Consider the following 14,784-nt stretch of genomic DNA (forward strand, 5'->3'; position numbering starts at 1 on the left):
CGTTTTGCTTTGGTTTAGCGGTTGCGATGCTACTCTGGTTTCATGTTCTCTACGGCTTCCGAGAATATTTTGTTCCTTTGACTCCTCCAAACCTGTCCCTGATGACCTTTATCTGAAAATGTGAAACAGTTTCTCATTGTAATATTTTTCTACTCGCATCATATCAGTATTTGGTTAGAGCATCATCACATTATCCTTTATATATTATTTTTCTTTCAGATTTATTGAGTCCGTTTCTTTAGGCTTTTTTTTTGGTTAATATTTGCTGTTAAGTTTCATCCTTTGTGTACGTTTGTTTCATGAAGTCACTCAATCACACGTGGATCGTTTTGTATTAACACCAAAGTTCTGAAACACTTGAGTTGGCGTCACTGTGCGCGTCTGGGTTGGGTTTTCTTTAAAGTCACCTTTGGGTTTTTTTGTTGACTGAGTTTTGGCTGTTAGTCATTCTGAGCTTCGTTTGTTTGTTTCCTTAATAAAGGCTTCATTAAATTAATTTAGTCGTGTCTTCTTTTTCACTGACGTTTAATGCGGTGCGTTACCAAAGGTCACATGTGGCCTCTCTTGCTGATAGGGAGGCTGTAAACTGTTATATGAAGTTATGAAGTTATTTTCCAGATATCACAACAAAAGTAGTTTTAGAGGTTATTTTTTTCTCTAACATAAATGAGTAAAATCCTGGGTTTAAAAAGGGCATCTTGCTGAATTCCATTCCTCCGTGCTACATGTTAGCGCCCAGCTGTAGGACTGCCTGGACCTTATTTTAATGACTCTTATGTACCGAGGGTGTTTCCACTCAAGTGCAGTTATCTTTATTCCCCAGAATAACATCAGGAACTCATTTCACAGAACGATCTGAAGCATTTACAACCGAAAGTAGATTTGACCATCTCTCCTACAAAAGAAATTTGGTTTAGAGCATGGACATAATTTTGGGGGGGGACAGGGGGGACATGTCCCCCCCACTTTTTCCAAAGTCAAGTTTTGACCCCTGCACTTTTTACCATCCCAAAAACAATATTACGCTATATTAAATTGACACTGGTTGAGCTCTAGGACCAAGCAGAAAACAACCGTTTGTGTTGAAGCCTGTTTCCCATTAGAGCATACTGTAAAGATCCCCCCCCCCCCCCCCCCCTTGTGTCCCCCACCTTTAAAGTGAAAATTACGTCCATGGTTTAGAGCCATACGTTCTACTGGCTCCTCCTGGACTCACGAGGGTTTACTGGAGTAAGGTCTTTTAAAACCAGCTGTCACTACAGCATCATCTTCCATTGTCTCAAGTCTGTAGAAAAGCACAGATTCCTCTGTGTGTCAGAAAGTTGCATAAATAAGGAAGTGAGCCGACAGCTGTTGGCCTAACAGGGTATCTGCAGGTCCTTAAAAAGTCAAATTTGCTTTTCCAAATTTAAGGCCTTAAAAATCCTTAAAAATGACAAATAATCCTTAAACAGTTTCCAAAGCTCTTAAATGACCAAAGACCCAATAAACAAGATTCTTTTATTTCGATAAAATTTTCGTGAATTTCTAGTTAGTGTTCAGCATTTTTTGTATATGATATTGGCGTAAGCGGAACCGTACACGTTCGGTTGGTTGTGAAAGGGGGCTATTTTTAGATGAGCGTGCTAGCGGGAGTTTGTGCCATGGGGAAGTGCAACATTAATGGTAACTGGATGGCTAATCCCACGTTCACGACGTGGTTAGCGCCGGTTCCAGGCAATAGCTGGAAATTATAGCTTAAATTTAATTTAAAAAAATAGCTTACATTTGGTCCAAGTGGCCTTAAAAAAGGTCTTAAAAAGTCTTAAATTTGGCTCCCTTAAACCTGCAGATATATACCCTGCTACCAGTAAAACACATTTCAGCCTGGATTTAGTGTGTTTACAATAAATTCTACTTGTTGGGTTCGCACAGGCGACTCTACAAGGTCACGCTGCTGTGGACACGTCGTGCATGAAAACTGCCAACACTGTCTGCCCGTCTCAGTGTAGATAGAAGTAAAATGTTCAACTAACATTTAGAGATGATTGGTGTGTTTTTAGGAAATGTAAAAAAAAAAAAGTAGACCCCAAGAAAATACTGTAAGTCAAGTACAGATACAGAAAAACTATTTAAGTATTTAAAATGCAAAGTACTTTGTCACATGCCATCACTGCACTCAGGGCTGGTATAAAACGGCACGTTCCTCTGAACAGTCACCACTTCATTTGTGATTATTTAAACAAAAGCACAGAGACCGGTGACACTTTGAGTGTATTGATTTACAAAAAGGAGAGCAAAAGGTCAAGAACTAGCTCGCACCTGATGACTAAAGCTACTTGTGAAAACATATCGACTCTAAAACTCATTAAGTGATCATTTGGATAAAAAGGTTCGACTAAATATGACGACCAAAGACGACGGCCACGAGCTAAAGCTCTTAAAAGGTTTGTAAAAACAGTTTCTGCAGAGTGGTCCGTGACTTTTGTGGCCTCATTACTGCTGCAGACTAAACTGCTGGGATTAAACTAATAAATTAATCTTAGTCTAAAATAAAATTTAAAATGCGGCTTTGTGAATGTATAAGTGACGTCTCATTCTTCATCGAGGACCATGGCATGAATGAAGAGGCCGGCTGAGGGTAGGAGGTCTCCGTTCTTGTTGAGCAGAGGTACGTGTCTGTATCCTGTGTGGGGGGGATAAAGCAGTCAGGGATCAGAAAAACCCAAACCTTCCTCTGAGAGCGGCTGGTTCCTTTTTCTGTTCCTTCATGAGCCGACACACAAGCATCAGTGGTTTCACGGCTCCCAGAGAGGAAAAGGGCTTAAATAAACTCACCCATTTTTAGACTGTTGAAAGGAAGCGTGTACTGCCCGACAAACTCGTTATCAGACGTGGAGTCGTAGTCCTCGATGACGAAGCGAACTAGCGCTAGGTCTGGCACATATACATCAAACTGGAAGTTCTCGTTCCAGGCGGGGTTAAAACCTTAAAAGCACACAAGAACGTATACTAAATCATCAGCAGGAGTTGTTTAGTCATCTTTTAACCCACTTTTACTCCTGGGCACGTTTCTTTGTGTGCTTTCTGACTCCCGGAGGGCATGGAAATGTGTGCAGCTCGTGGTTTACGTGTCAATCAATGACAAGGAGGGAACGTTTACATGAGTGACTCATCAGTCAGTCATCTGTGGCATTTTAACCATTCAAAGCAACTCAAAATATGCAAAAAATGCTATGAAAGCCTTCAGGAAAGATTCAAAATGTGACAGCTGAGGACCAGAATGTACCATTGTTATCAACAGGACTTGTCTCTTTCTCTGCGACGTCAGCCGGCACTCCAAAGATCTGCACTCTAACCAGCGGGTCCACTATGGAGGACTTCTTCTTGTTCACTTTGGGCAACTGCTGTGCCGATATGATCTGGTGGCAGACGGAGACGGAGATGGAGACTGCAGATCGGTTTCTACTGCAGAACGTTTGTGTTAATACTGATGACCTCACCATGATGTGCAGTATCTTGTGCTTCAGCCACTCTCCTCGGGTCAGGGTGATGGGGTCAAACTCGGTGCTCCTGTCCCTCATGTAGGACGGCTTGAGGACGTATCCACAGTTGCCGTTGACGACGAATCGACCCTGGTTCACGTCCATTTCCTTGCAGCCTGTCTGGAAGTTTAAGGCAACTGGAACAAAAACCAAACCGACAGACCAGGAGATGTGATGGATTCGATACGAGGTCATCCTTCATCAGTTATCTGCTGATCTGATTAGCTGTCAGATGGGAATTCCAGTCTTTACCGATCTGACAGCCGGCGTTCCACAGAGGGACTGGGTCGTAGTTGGAAGAGTTGGTCCTGGAGCCCGCAGGATAAACGCGGCTCAGTTTCTCCACATTATGACGGATGTAGTCGTTTGCTGCAGAAAGAAAAAAAATACAACAGGAAGTCAGAAACTATTCATGATGGTTTACCTGAGAGTCCACAACATGAGTACCGTCAGAAGTTACGCATTTACCCGACTCATCTGCCAGCTTCACAGCTCTTCCCTCCTTAAAGGAGGACATCTCATAGAAGCTCAGGGTTTTCCTGGCATCCTTGAAGCTGTGAAAGTGGACGCTCTTACAGTAGATCACCATGTCAGACAGCTCTTTGGCTAGTTTCAGCTTTTTCTTCAACACACCAGAAAAAGGGACGAGTTAGGGTTGGCACTGACTCACGAGCACTCGGTCAACATCCCACCAACCTTCCTCTTCTCCTTTTGCTCTTCCTCAGCGCTCTCATCATTTGACTCTTCCTCCTCGGTCACGTCGACGCTATCAGCGTCTGCCGCTTTGTTTGCAAAAGTGGCCTCCAGTTTCTGTAATCTCTTTCCTTTGATCAGGAACTTCCCTTTCAGTTCCTGGAGGAAATCGTATCACAGACACACATTTACACAACTTGTCTTAAACTCTTCGAGCATCCTGATGGAACAGGCTGAAGGAACCTCTGGAGATGGGAAGTTTGTCGGCATGTTGTCGCCTAGGGGAGAGGTGACGAGCGCGCTGCCGAGGATTGAGCTCATGTGTTGGGCCATGACCACCTGCTGCTCCAAACTGCAGTGGTTCTCCAAGGAGAGGATGACCGGATAATCAGACGTCTGCGAGAACACCAAACAAATTCAAGCATTCCCCAAATATGACATTTTGCACAAAGCTAACGCTGTCGTGCTAATCACTCAAGATCCTACATGATCCACTAGCCCTCTGAGCATGTGTGTGGAACGACTCTCAGCCACTAATGCATCAAACCTTAGCTTAGCATGTGTAAAACATAACGAGTTACAGCCACACCTTAAAGGCATTCTCCTTGATGGCTTTGATCGCATCCTTGAAGAGAATCTTTGAGGTTAAGGTGTAACCGTGGTAGATGACTGGCTCGTTGTCTGATCCATCCCAGCAGTCCAGCTCCACACAGCGGCAGCCCTTCAGCAGAGCTCTGAGAAATCCAAACCCAGCATCAGTCACACAGTGGGATCGACGGGAGCTGTCATTGAAACGTTGGCTCAGAAAGGATGCTGCTGCCTCCATCTAAGTGCTTCATACATAAGGTGGCCATTGGTTGTTCTTAACTATGATTTTCAACTGATCGTGGCTGTGTTGTCTTCTCTGTCAGATTATTTGTTTAGAAGCTTTCTGTGTCTAATGCAACATGATCACCAGCTGAACTTGCTTGACTCGATGCTGTCAGGTGCGTACCTGACATAACCCTCAGTACTGCTGGGGCCTTTGAGCTGATCCTCCGTGAGGTAGGTGTTGTGCGAGGATGAGATAAAGTAGTGGTTTAGGGGCTGCTGCATGTCCTGGTACACCTCAGAGTGCTCTGGATTCAGAATCATGGCCTCCACATTGTGCAGGTACATGAGGAAGCCATCTTTGGACAGCAGCTTCTTCTCCTTGGCTGCAAGAACACAAACACGAGTCGTAGATGAAGAGTTTTAATTTAATTCATGTGTCCATTGCATGGTTTCCCATTGACCTAATTCCCAGAGCAGCAGAATGAGCTGTTTTTTGTGGCTAAAAGCCCTCTTATTGGGCCCCTAAAACAGAAATTTTGCATCCTGTTGCGATGCCATGTGGGTCTCTACTGCTGCTACAAACACTCATGAAAAAAAACCTGCCCATCCATTTTCTGTAAGTGTTTGGTTTTAGGGTGTATCTGCCTAAAATGAGCCGTTTCAATAAACTTCCTATTTGTGATGTCACACATGGGGGGAAAGTAGAATAGAGCCACCTCTCATGTGAAAGAGAGAACTGCTGATGAAGACATATCCTCACAAATAAGGAGCTTCTCAGCCTATAGCAGCCTGAGCAGAGGATGGATAGGCGTGGCAAGCTCCAGCTTGTTTTCTTAAAGTGACAGAGCCCTGAAACGACTCATTCTGGAAGGTACTGAAGAAAAAAAACGTTAAAATCGCTTTATGTGAGAGGGATTTTTTGCAAAGAGCTTCATCAAACATATTTAACTTTTAACTAATGTCTCATGGCTGGCCAGGGAACGCCTTAGGAGCTGGTCCAACTGGCTGGGGAAAGGGAAGTCAGGGCCTCCCTGCTTAGGCTACCATCCCCATCCCCGCAAGCAGCCGAAAACGGACGGATGGACTTTAAATACAAAACTACACCTGATAAAGAATCTTATTATAAATAAAACTGTAAATCATAAATGAGCGTATGTGATGTAAAACTGTTATTTCAGATGAGATACAAACCCTGCTCATCTGGCTCATATTTCTCAATGATTTTTTGAGCATCAGCCAACGTGGCTTTCTCTCTCTGCTCCTTCATCAGGAAGCCCACCAGGTTGTCAGCGCTCATGAAGCCCGTGGTCTTGGCGTACTCCCCGTAGATCACATCGATTTCCTCCCGATTGGTCAGGAGGTCATAGAGATGAGCGATCTCCTCTCCATCAAGGTACCCAGAGTTTGACTTGTCACACTTCTGAGTTGTGGAAATGGAACAAAAAGGTTACTTAAAACAAAGCAGCACAGAAGTGGTAGTATTCAGTATTGAGATAAATTTGTATTGAAATTCATTAAAACCCATCTGAGCTGTTTTCAGGGTTTCTACTCATCTGCACCACCTTGAACAGCATGTCTGCATAGTCATCATCCATTTCAATGTTGATGAGACGCAGGAAGCTCTTGACCTCCGACGGACTCAGCTTATCGTCTTTGTTCTTGTCTGCTTTCCTCAGACAGCTGAAGATCCAACTGGGATGTTTTTAATGGAAGGCAAATAACATGTTTCTGACTGGTTGTGACAACCCAGCTGTCTAGGGGGCCTGGGGTAACATGGAGGACGCATGACACAAAGGAAAATTAACAAAGGTTTTGTTTACTTTTCTCCTTTGTTTTTTTTTGTCTTACTCTAGAAAATAAACCATGGAACAATCCATTTAACCAAAACAGGCTCAAACACTAAAATGTAACATAAAAAATCTCAAAAAGGTAACAGATTATTCCTAATGCTTATTTCTTTTCGCTAATCGATATCAAAGCCCTAAGTGGGAGACAACAGACCAGAGGAAAGGCAGCTCTGCACTATTGTCCCCATTGGATGCGTGTGTGTGTTTGTGCGTGCATGCGTGTGTGTGTGTGTGTGTGTGTGTGTGTGTGTGTCTGCTCTGTCTTCTCGATCCCCAGTGAGTCGTGGAGGATGGCTGCTTTTACTGAGCCAGGATTCTCTGGAGGTTTCTTCCTGTTAAAAGGGAGTTTTCCTCCCCACTGTCGCTACATGCTTGCTTAGTATGAGGACTGCTGTAAAGTCATTGACACTAGTCAGTGACTTGATGCAATTTGCTGGGTTCCTTATATAGGACACATTATTTCTGATTGGCTTAATGAACTGACCTGAATTGGAATGTTTATCATGTGAAGTGCCTTGAGATTACTCTTGTCGTGATTTGGCGCTTTTTAAATAAACTTGAATTGAATTGAATTGGTGAGGAGCGCCAGCAGGTCCTTTAAGCTATCAGCGGCTGATGAAAACCCGGCTCAGCTGGTGCAGGGAGGAGCAAGAGTGAGCAAACAGGCCACAGTCTGCAGGCATGCTCCTCAGATGCAGCATCACTGAAAACAACACAAAAAGGCTCCAGCCGTAACACTGGTGTTGTGATCTGTTTTTGACGTTTTTTATGTAAACAAAGTCACACCCATGTAAGGATACTGCTCTGTGGTCTGCATGCGGTTCAGGTTGTTTACGTTGGAAACCAGTTTCTGCAGGCTTTTGATCCACTGCTTGGACTCCTCCTCTGAGCTGGCGATGAGGTCCAGGTTTTTACGGCGACCCTTAAAGACGATTGAGAAGCAGCGGCACTCCGCCTGCTCCTCGGCGTTCTTCTTTAAACCCTCTGACTGGCGACCCATTCGCACCTCTTGGATGTCAGCGACTGGAACTAAGCCGAAAAAAAAAGCCCCCACATGTTTACATTTGTGCTGCTTGCGCTACATCGGTCATGGTTTATTGTTCAGTGAACGAGGACAGTGTTTTGGTATTTTACAGCCTTGTTGGTGAACACACTGCTGAAGGATTTTCATTTGACTCTTTTTGAAGTCTGCAGTCTTTCTTAAGAGCAAAGTTGTTTCTCCTGCAACTTTGTACACAAGGCAAAGTCAATCCAGACGTCACCATGCTGGCTTATCAGCCTGCAACCACATGACAGTTGTTTAGACTTCAGGAAGAAATGACAACAAGACTCGTCTGAAGTGTCACACTCTAATCATGACTAACCCAATTGTGTGATAACACCAAGGACATCCAAACCAAATGACCCATCCTCCTCTCTGAACCATGAGGTTAAATACATCTGAAGTGAATTAAGCTTCATTGCACATACTGGAAAGTTAAGGGTAAATGAGGTGTGTGGGACTTGTAAAGACTTGTGTGCATGGCAGCAACGCACATGTCTGGCATGACTTGAAGGTTTTCTTGGATTCACGCCACATGGTTTTGCAGTCATCCTGGAGTCTCAGAAAACGAGTCTTCTTCCAGGATGGGGACAGGACTTTGAGCAGGTCTCCACCTTTCAGAAGGAACTGAAGGTCCGGATCGCCCTCCATACCTGAGAAAAGAACCAAAAGGGAAAACTCAACTGAATCATATTTTTGCTCAAACCGGTTTAATGAACCCTCATTCCCCGCACTGGTGTCAAACTAAAATGTGTTGAAGCGGAATGTTTGGTACGGAGCTTAGAGAGAAGTTTATGTCTAAACCATTAATGGCCACTGGGCATGCGCGTGACCCCGGATCGCATTCAAGAACAGAAACAAACATACCGAGAAGTTTGGCGCTTATTTGAATGGTCTTCTGGGCGGTGGCATGGTGCAGAAACTCCTCCGATCGGCTGCGTTTGGGCTGCTTCTGCACGCAAGACATGGTGCTGCTGGCTTCACGAGCGGACACGCTATCGGTGTGTTAACGAGGCGCTACGAGCTACCAGTGTGTGTGTGTGTGCGCGCGCGCGCTGTGTGTGCGTGTGTGTGTATGCGCGCGCGCTCTGTGTGTGTGTGTGTGTGTGTGTGTGTGTGTGTGTGTGTGTGTGTGTGTGTGTGTGTGTGTGTGTGTGTGTGTGTGTGTGTGTGTGTGTGTGTGTGTGTGTGCTGTTACTTATTCCCCGAGACAGTCAGCTGACAAGCTGGAGGCAGACAGTTTAGTCGTTCCCACTCTAGTTTATTATTATATGTTTCATGGGGAACTTATAGTAATCATAATAATAATATATATTTTTAAATGACACTCCATGGTAACTTCAGAAATTTAACTAGAATGCAAGGAAGCCAAGGTTAGCTGTAGGTGCTGCGTTGAGGTCTAAAGATTTACTTTTTGAATATTAAAAATCTATCGTGATTTGAAAAAAAGATTGCTTTGTAATGAAGAAATTCTAGCTTTTATGTTTAATCATCTAAATGTCTTGGTTTTCTGTCGCCACCTAGCGGTGACCTAGGCGTACTTCCGAATGCTGGGATTTCCCAACCCCAAAAGTCTAAAAAACTTAGAATATTGCTCTCAAAACAAGAAAGACAAACACATCAGATGCTAACGTGTGTGGTGATGTCCCGGTTTCTCCCTGCAGACCTGGGGTTTGGTTTCAACCGTAACTCGGCGTGGTTTAAGTGTAATAAAATGATTGCACCGGGCCACACCTTTTGGCAGAGTCTAGACTAATCCTAACATAAATTTAGACTGCTTAGAAATATTTTGTGTTTGATTTATCAGCAAAATTATCAACAGAATGCTTGAGCTTTCTCATGAGGAAACAACAGGAAATACTGAATTTCAACTTCTGTTGGATATTTAAGTAGATTCACCCCAATTATGTAAAACACTGCTTCTTTATTTTTTTTGTTAGGTTTTTCTTCCAAATTTGTGCCTTACCTTGTGTTTTCTTTTCTATCCCATTATTTTCCATTTTTTTCTCATGAATCTTTCTCCTTTTTTCTTATTTTCCCAGATCTTCTTGTTTTGTTCCTGCTTTTCTCTTCATCTCAGGTGGACCGCCGTCTCAGGTGTGGTCCCTCTCTGCTTCCATGTGCGCGGTCTGTAAAGGAAACCTGCTGTAGATAAACACGACCCGACTCAGCCACTCTCGGGTGGGTGAATGCTTGTAACCTGCTGCAGGCTTCAACACCGGTTTGACAAGCCTGCCATTCAAGCCGCTCTGCTGATGTCACAACAGGGTAGGTTACGCCTCACATGAAGTTGTGCTTTCATGCACTTCACAGGCTGGGATGACCTTGTAGCCAGCGTGCTTCATTATTATAGTTCCCCCATTTTCATGCAACCACTGTGGAGAAAACAGTCGACATTCTTTTATGATCCTGTTGTGTGAACACAAAGCCCTCCGACTCTCCCACAGCAAACTCTCCACCAAAAACAGACGTGTGTGGGAAAAACTGGGAGGGGAAGCTACTCATAATGCAATATGAAATGAATATTTCTACCCCAGTCAAAGCCTCAGGCTAAAACACCTTCACATGAACAGAAGCCCCTCAATACCAGAGACTAAAGGTGAATGCTAGTTCTTTGCAGAGTACTTTTCATTTTCACTTCCCACAGTTGTTAGTAGATTAGGAGGATATTGGTGGTGTGGAACAGGCCATATCAAGTCGTTACTTCCCTATCCGTGTGCAGCTATGTGCTGGCAGGATAATAGCCCCGCAATCAGTGGTGCGTAGGGGCTCCTGTGGCTCTCAGCACTTCCCTTTCAGGCCTGGCTTACCCTCAGCGCGCTGTCAGCATCAGCATGAGCCGAGCTTTACTGCTGCATCAGAGGGAGAGCTTCCAGACAGGGTCCGACCCCCCCCCCCCACCCCCATCCGCAGAGCTCAGAGACACAAGCAGGAAACCCCAGCTGCATCAAGTTTTACTTTAGTAGCTGTTTTCATGTACTACACACACGATTCACAGGTAAATTTTTATATTATTTCTCACATTTATAGAAAATTCTATGAATAATGAACATAGAGCCAGTCGAAATAATGAGTTAAATAAAATCAACTGTAAATTACATTTAAAAAAATTAAGTAAAACTCAAAGCTCAGTAAATAGAACTTGCTGGGAGGGGTGTGTGTGTGTGTGTGTGGGGGGGGGGGGGTCTGTGGGAGAATTGTGTGTATTTGCTTGGAGCCTTTTGCTTGTGAAGCAAGCAAGAACAAGCCCAGCTGTTTCCTCACATGCCACTGATGCCATCTGTAGCTGCTCTTCTCCATGACTCAGTGAACTGTTCCTCGTGCCCCTCTGCTACCAAATGTGCAAAAAGAAATGAAATTCAAAGACTCTTATGTCTGTCTCTTGTTTATCTTTTATTGTCTCGTTTTCCTTCTTCATTACTATTATTACTTGTTTTTCTGTCCCTTATATGCTGGAGTGTTGTGCTTCTTTCTGTCTGTACAATTTCTGTTTTCCTACCTGTGAGGCTGGACTACGAGTCTGGACTTGATGGGTTTTCCAAACCAACTTGGGTCTAACTAGGCATTGACCGTTTTCAGCCTGAATGCCATGTTTAAGGTCAAAGGTCATTTTCAGTGTTGGGAACGTTACTTTAAAAAAGTAATTAGTTATAGTTACTGATTACTTTGTCAAAAAAGTAACTCAGTTACTAACTGAGTTACAAGATCATAAAAGTAACTAATTCCCAACAAAAATAACTACTTAGTTACTTTTTTCATTAAAGAATGCAAGAATGACTACAATAGTGAAATATAAATGACTAATGACTGGAACATAATAAAATGTCCAAATGTTTTTTATAAACCTGAATAATTTAAATAAATAAGCACTTAACAGGAGGAACTACTAACAAGAGCATTACACTTATCTAGACTATTAAAAGGTCACTGTGTGATATTTAACAAGACCCCGATCAGCTAAAATTTAAAATTGCAAATAGAAACACCTGTAAAGGTTCCTGAGCCTTTAAATGGTCTCTCACTCTAGTTAAATTGCAGAAATAAATGTAATTTTGCACAGTATTTTAATTTTTCCAGCTTCACATAATTGTCTGTAGCATTTCTGTTGCTACTAATCTAGTAACGGTTAAATAAATAAATAAAATCCTTTAAAATGACACTAGAAGAGGCACAAGCCTGATGGAGGACTTACATTTACTAACTTGGGTCAGACCCAACCACAGAAGAGCTGAAGCTGGGTGGTAAACACACACAGGTAGTTCTAATAACACCTGAGCACCATGACGTCTGAGACTGATGCATCAGTGTTACAGCGGGACTAAAGACATGATCAGAAACACGTTACAGCTGGATGATCTAGGAAGGTAGAAGATCAGGACGTCTGAGCGGTGAACAGATGAGCGGACCTTCGGGACGTCCCGCTGCCACGCTAAGAAGGGCACGGCTGCAGACCCGCAGATTTGCTGCTGCCTCTGCAGCCTTAGACAATACGGTTAATTGGTGGCCTCCAGGGCACTTAAAAAATTTCATGGGAAAATTTAATGTTGTGGATATTTGAAGAAAAAAATGTCCAGATGATAGACTCTTTACTTGGAGCAATAAGACAGGATCCAGGCAATCACGTATTGACTTCTGGCTTGTTTCTGACTGCATTGATAAAGATAATATTACCGTTAATATACATGCCACCCCCTCACTGATCATAGAGCAATTGCTTGGGTGAAAACATCTGCCTCTTTAGCTCCTGGTCAGCTGATGACAGCTTCAACACACCGCGCTGCTTAACGCACGCATTTTCTTATCAGTAACAGAAACGATCGTTTTGTTAAAAGGAGACGGTAATTAATTAGTTTGCTCGTTACTGAAAGAATTTTTTTTTTATTAACGCGGTTATTTTAAACTGTGTTATTCCCATCACTGCTCTGTTGTGTCTGCAGCAAGCAGTGACTGAGACCGTGAGGGTCTCCGCCCACCCGGCCAATCATCGTGTTTGTAAGTGCGTTACCGACACCTCTCTCTCCCTGGCTGCAGCTGAAGTGTGGCGGTCAGAAAGCCTCACACTGTTGCTCAACGTTCAACAAGCACACAGTAACGCACAACCTTCCGTCCCCAGTAACGGTAACGGCGTTGCAACAGTGGGAAAAGTAATTAATTAGATTATTCCGTTACCTAAAAAAGAACGCATTAGTAACGCCATTATATTTAAACGGTGTTACTCCCAACACTGGCCATTTATTCCACCTCAGACATCAGCGATAGATTAGCTACATGCCAACCAGAAGCTAAAGGACGTCCTCGGTCAATTGTAGCAAGAGAAACACGATTGAGCAGCTCCAAAGTGAAACGACATCAAGTCAAATTGATGTATTGTTTCTGTAATCTCCCTCAGAGCACTCCACAGGCGACCAGCACTACAGCATTGTATGGAAGCCAGGTGGCTGCACATCTTGGCCCCTCGGGAGACGGGAACGTGCCACCTGCGTAAAGCAGCCTCTGAAGGATGAAGCAACAGATTTGCAGATCTCTAATCGCTGTTAAAGGGAGAGCCACGTTACCAAAAATCGGCAAACCTCCATTCTGCTGCAGCGACCTCGCGGACCTTTGACCGCAGTGGACCAATGAAGCCCCAAAGCTTTTGCTAGCTAGCCTCAGTCAGCTTACACAGCTCGAGTTTTGGTACCCCGTGGTGCCCATTTGGCTAGCCAACACGATATATTTCAACCAAATTTTTGACCAAGCAGTGTTTTGTTAAATGCACACAAATGCACAGCATTTCCCCCATTCACTTAGTGAAATAAAGTACAGAAATACAAATTTATTTACTTAAAAATAAGCCGAGACTTTTTTAATTCTCTGTTACTGCAGTCAATTCCAACAATTCCACGATAAACATCCAAACACAAACACACAGAGGGCACAGCTTAAGTTCAGGGTCAAAATGCTGAACATCTAATGACGTGAGGCGGAGGAGGAATCCTACCCCTGAGCTAGCCACTAACGCTAGCTCTGGCGTGGCTCTGACACTCCTGCTTCTTGTCATTCAAATCTAATTATTCATAATTTCAAGCATTAAATTACACCTAAATGAAAGATTTACAAAAAATTCACCCCACTCAGAGATGTCATGGTGTTAAACTACAGCTATTAAACCTAAAATGTTTTTTTTAAACAGGCTGAAAACATGTTCATTCCTGCTGTGAAATCGGGAGTCAATGAGGATTTGCTCACTTCTGGTGCCAGCCCCTAGCGGATGAGGGGGGAACAGCAATTTCGGCATTTTTTTTTTTGCAGTTCTGGATGCGTGGGTGACCCATCAATGTTAGGGGTGACCCCTTGTGGGTACAACCCATGGACCTAATTTTCACTTTAGAAGTGGGGGGACACGGGGGTCTTTACAGTATGCTCTAATGGGAAACAGGCTTCAACACAAACGGTTGTTTTCCGTTTGGTCCTAGAGCTCAACCAGTGTTAACTTAATATAGCGTAATATTGGTTTTGGATGATAAAACGTACAGGGGTCAAAACTTGACTTTGGAAAAAGTGGGGGGTGGAACATATCCCCCCTGTTCCCCCCCAAAATTACGTCCATGAACCAAAACAAACATGATATCAATAGAAGAGATCAGTAACCAGGGAATTTTGAGATCATGGCAGATAAAAAAAGACTGCAGCAGTATTGTAGATGAATGAATGAATGAATGAATGAATGAATGAATGAATGAATGAATGAATGAATGAATGAATGAATTATTTGTTTCAGATGGACACATAACGTGAATTACAATACAGTCATTGTACACAGTGTTGAAGCATTTCTGAGTATATTGTAGATAGTATGAAAGACCTCTAAAGAGACCTTGGTGAG

General features: G+C 43.4%; 1 protein-coding gene across 2 annotated transcripts; it reads right to left on the bottom strand.

The window, feature by feature from the left end:
* Positions 1-2,240: 2,240 nt before the first annotated feature.
* On the bottom strand, positions 2,241-10,024 carry LOC107384265 (1-phosphatidylinositol 4,5-bisphosphate phosphodiesterase delta-1). Of its 2 annotated transcripts, none has more exons than XM_054730951.2 (15): positions 9,886-10,024; positions 8,414-8,572; positions 7,678-7,906; positions 6,593-6,722; positions 6,222-6,450; positions 5,212-5,413; positions 4,807-4,951; positions 4,461-4,613; positions 4,221-4,376; positions 3,993-4,146; positions 3,777-3,893; positions 3,483-3,661; positions 3,269-3,401; positions 2,818-2,967; positions 2,241-2,665 (listed from the first exon to the last, which is right to left on the bottom strand). In XM_054730951.2, exons 1-15 carry the CDS (start codon positions 9,917-9,919, stop codon positions 2,574-2,576), a joined length of 2,262 nt encoding a protein of 753 aa, XP_054586926.2. In that variant the 5' UTR covers positions 9,920-10,024; the 3' UTR covers positions 2,241-2,573. The 2 variants fall into 2 exon arrangements, with proteins under 2 accessions (XP_054586926.2, XP_015812904.3); XM_015957418.3 differs by lacking the exon at positions 9,886-10,024 and adding an exon at positions 8,787-9,013.
* Positions 10,025-14,784: the final 4,760 nt, after the last annotated feature.

Source organism: Nothobranchius furzeri, chromosome 11 (genome assembly GCF_043380555.1).
Source record: "Nothobranchius furzeri strain GRZ-AD chromosome 11, NfurGRZ-RIMD1, whole genome shotgun sequence".
Taxonomy (NCBI): Eukaryota; Metazoa; Chordata; class Actinopteri; order Cyprinodontiformes; family Nothobranchiidae; genus Nothobranchius; species Nothobranchius furzeri.

Bases quoted from the DNA above. Each gene is read 5' to 3' on its own strand.
- LOC107384265 (XM_015957418.3), bottom strand. From the start codon at position 8,886: ATGTCTTGCGTGCAGAAGCAGCCCAAACGCAGCCGATCGGAGGAGTTT. The intron at 7,907-8,413 runs GTGCGTTGCTGC...TTTTCGGCTTAG, and splicing joins CTTCAAGTCATGCCAGACAT to TTCCAGTCGCTGACATCCAA. The intron at 2,666-2,817 runs GTGAGTTTATTT...CCCCCCACACAG, and splicing joins TTTCAACAGTCTAAAAATGG to GATACAGACACGTACCTCTG.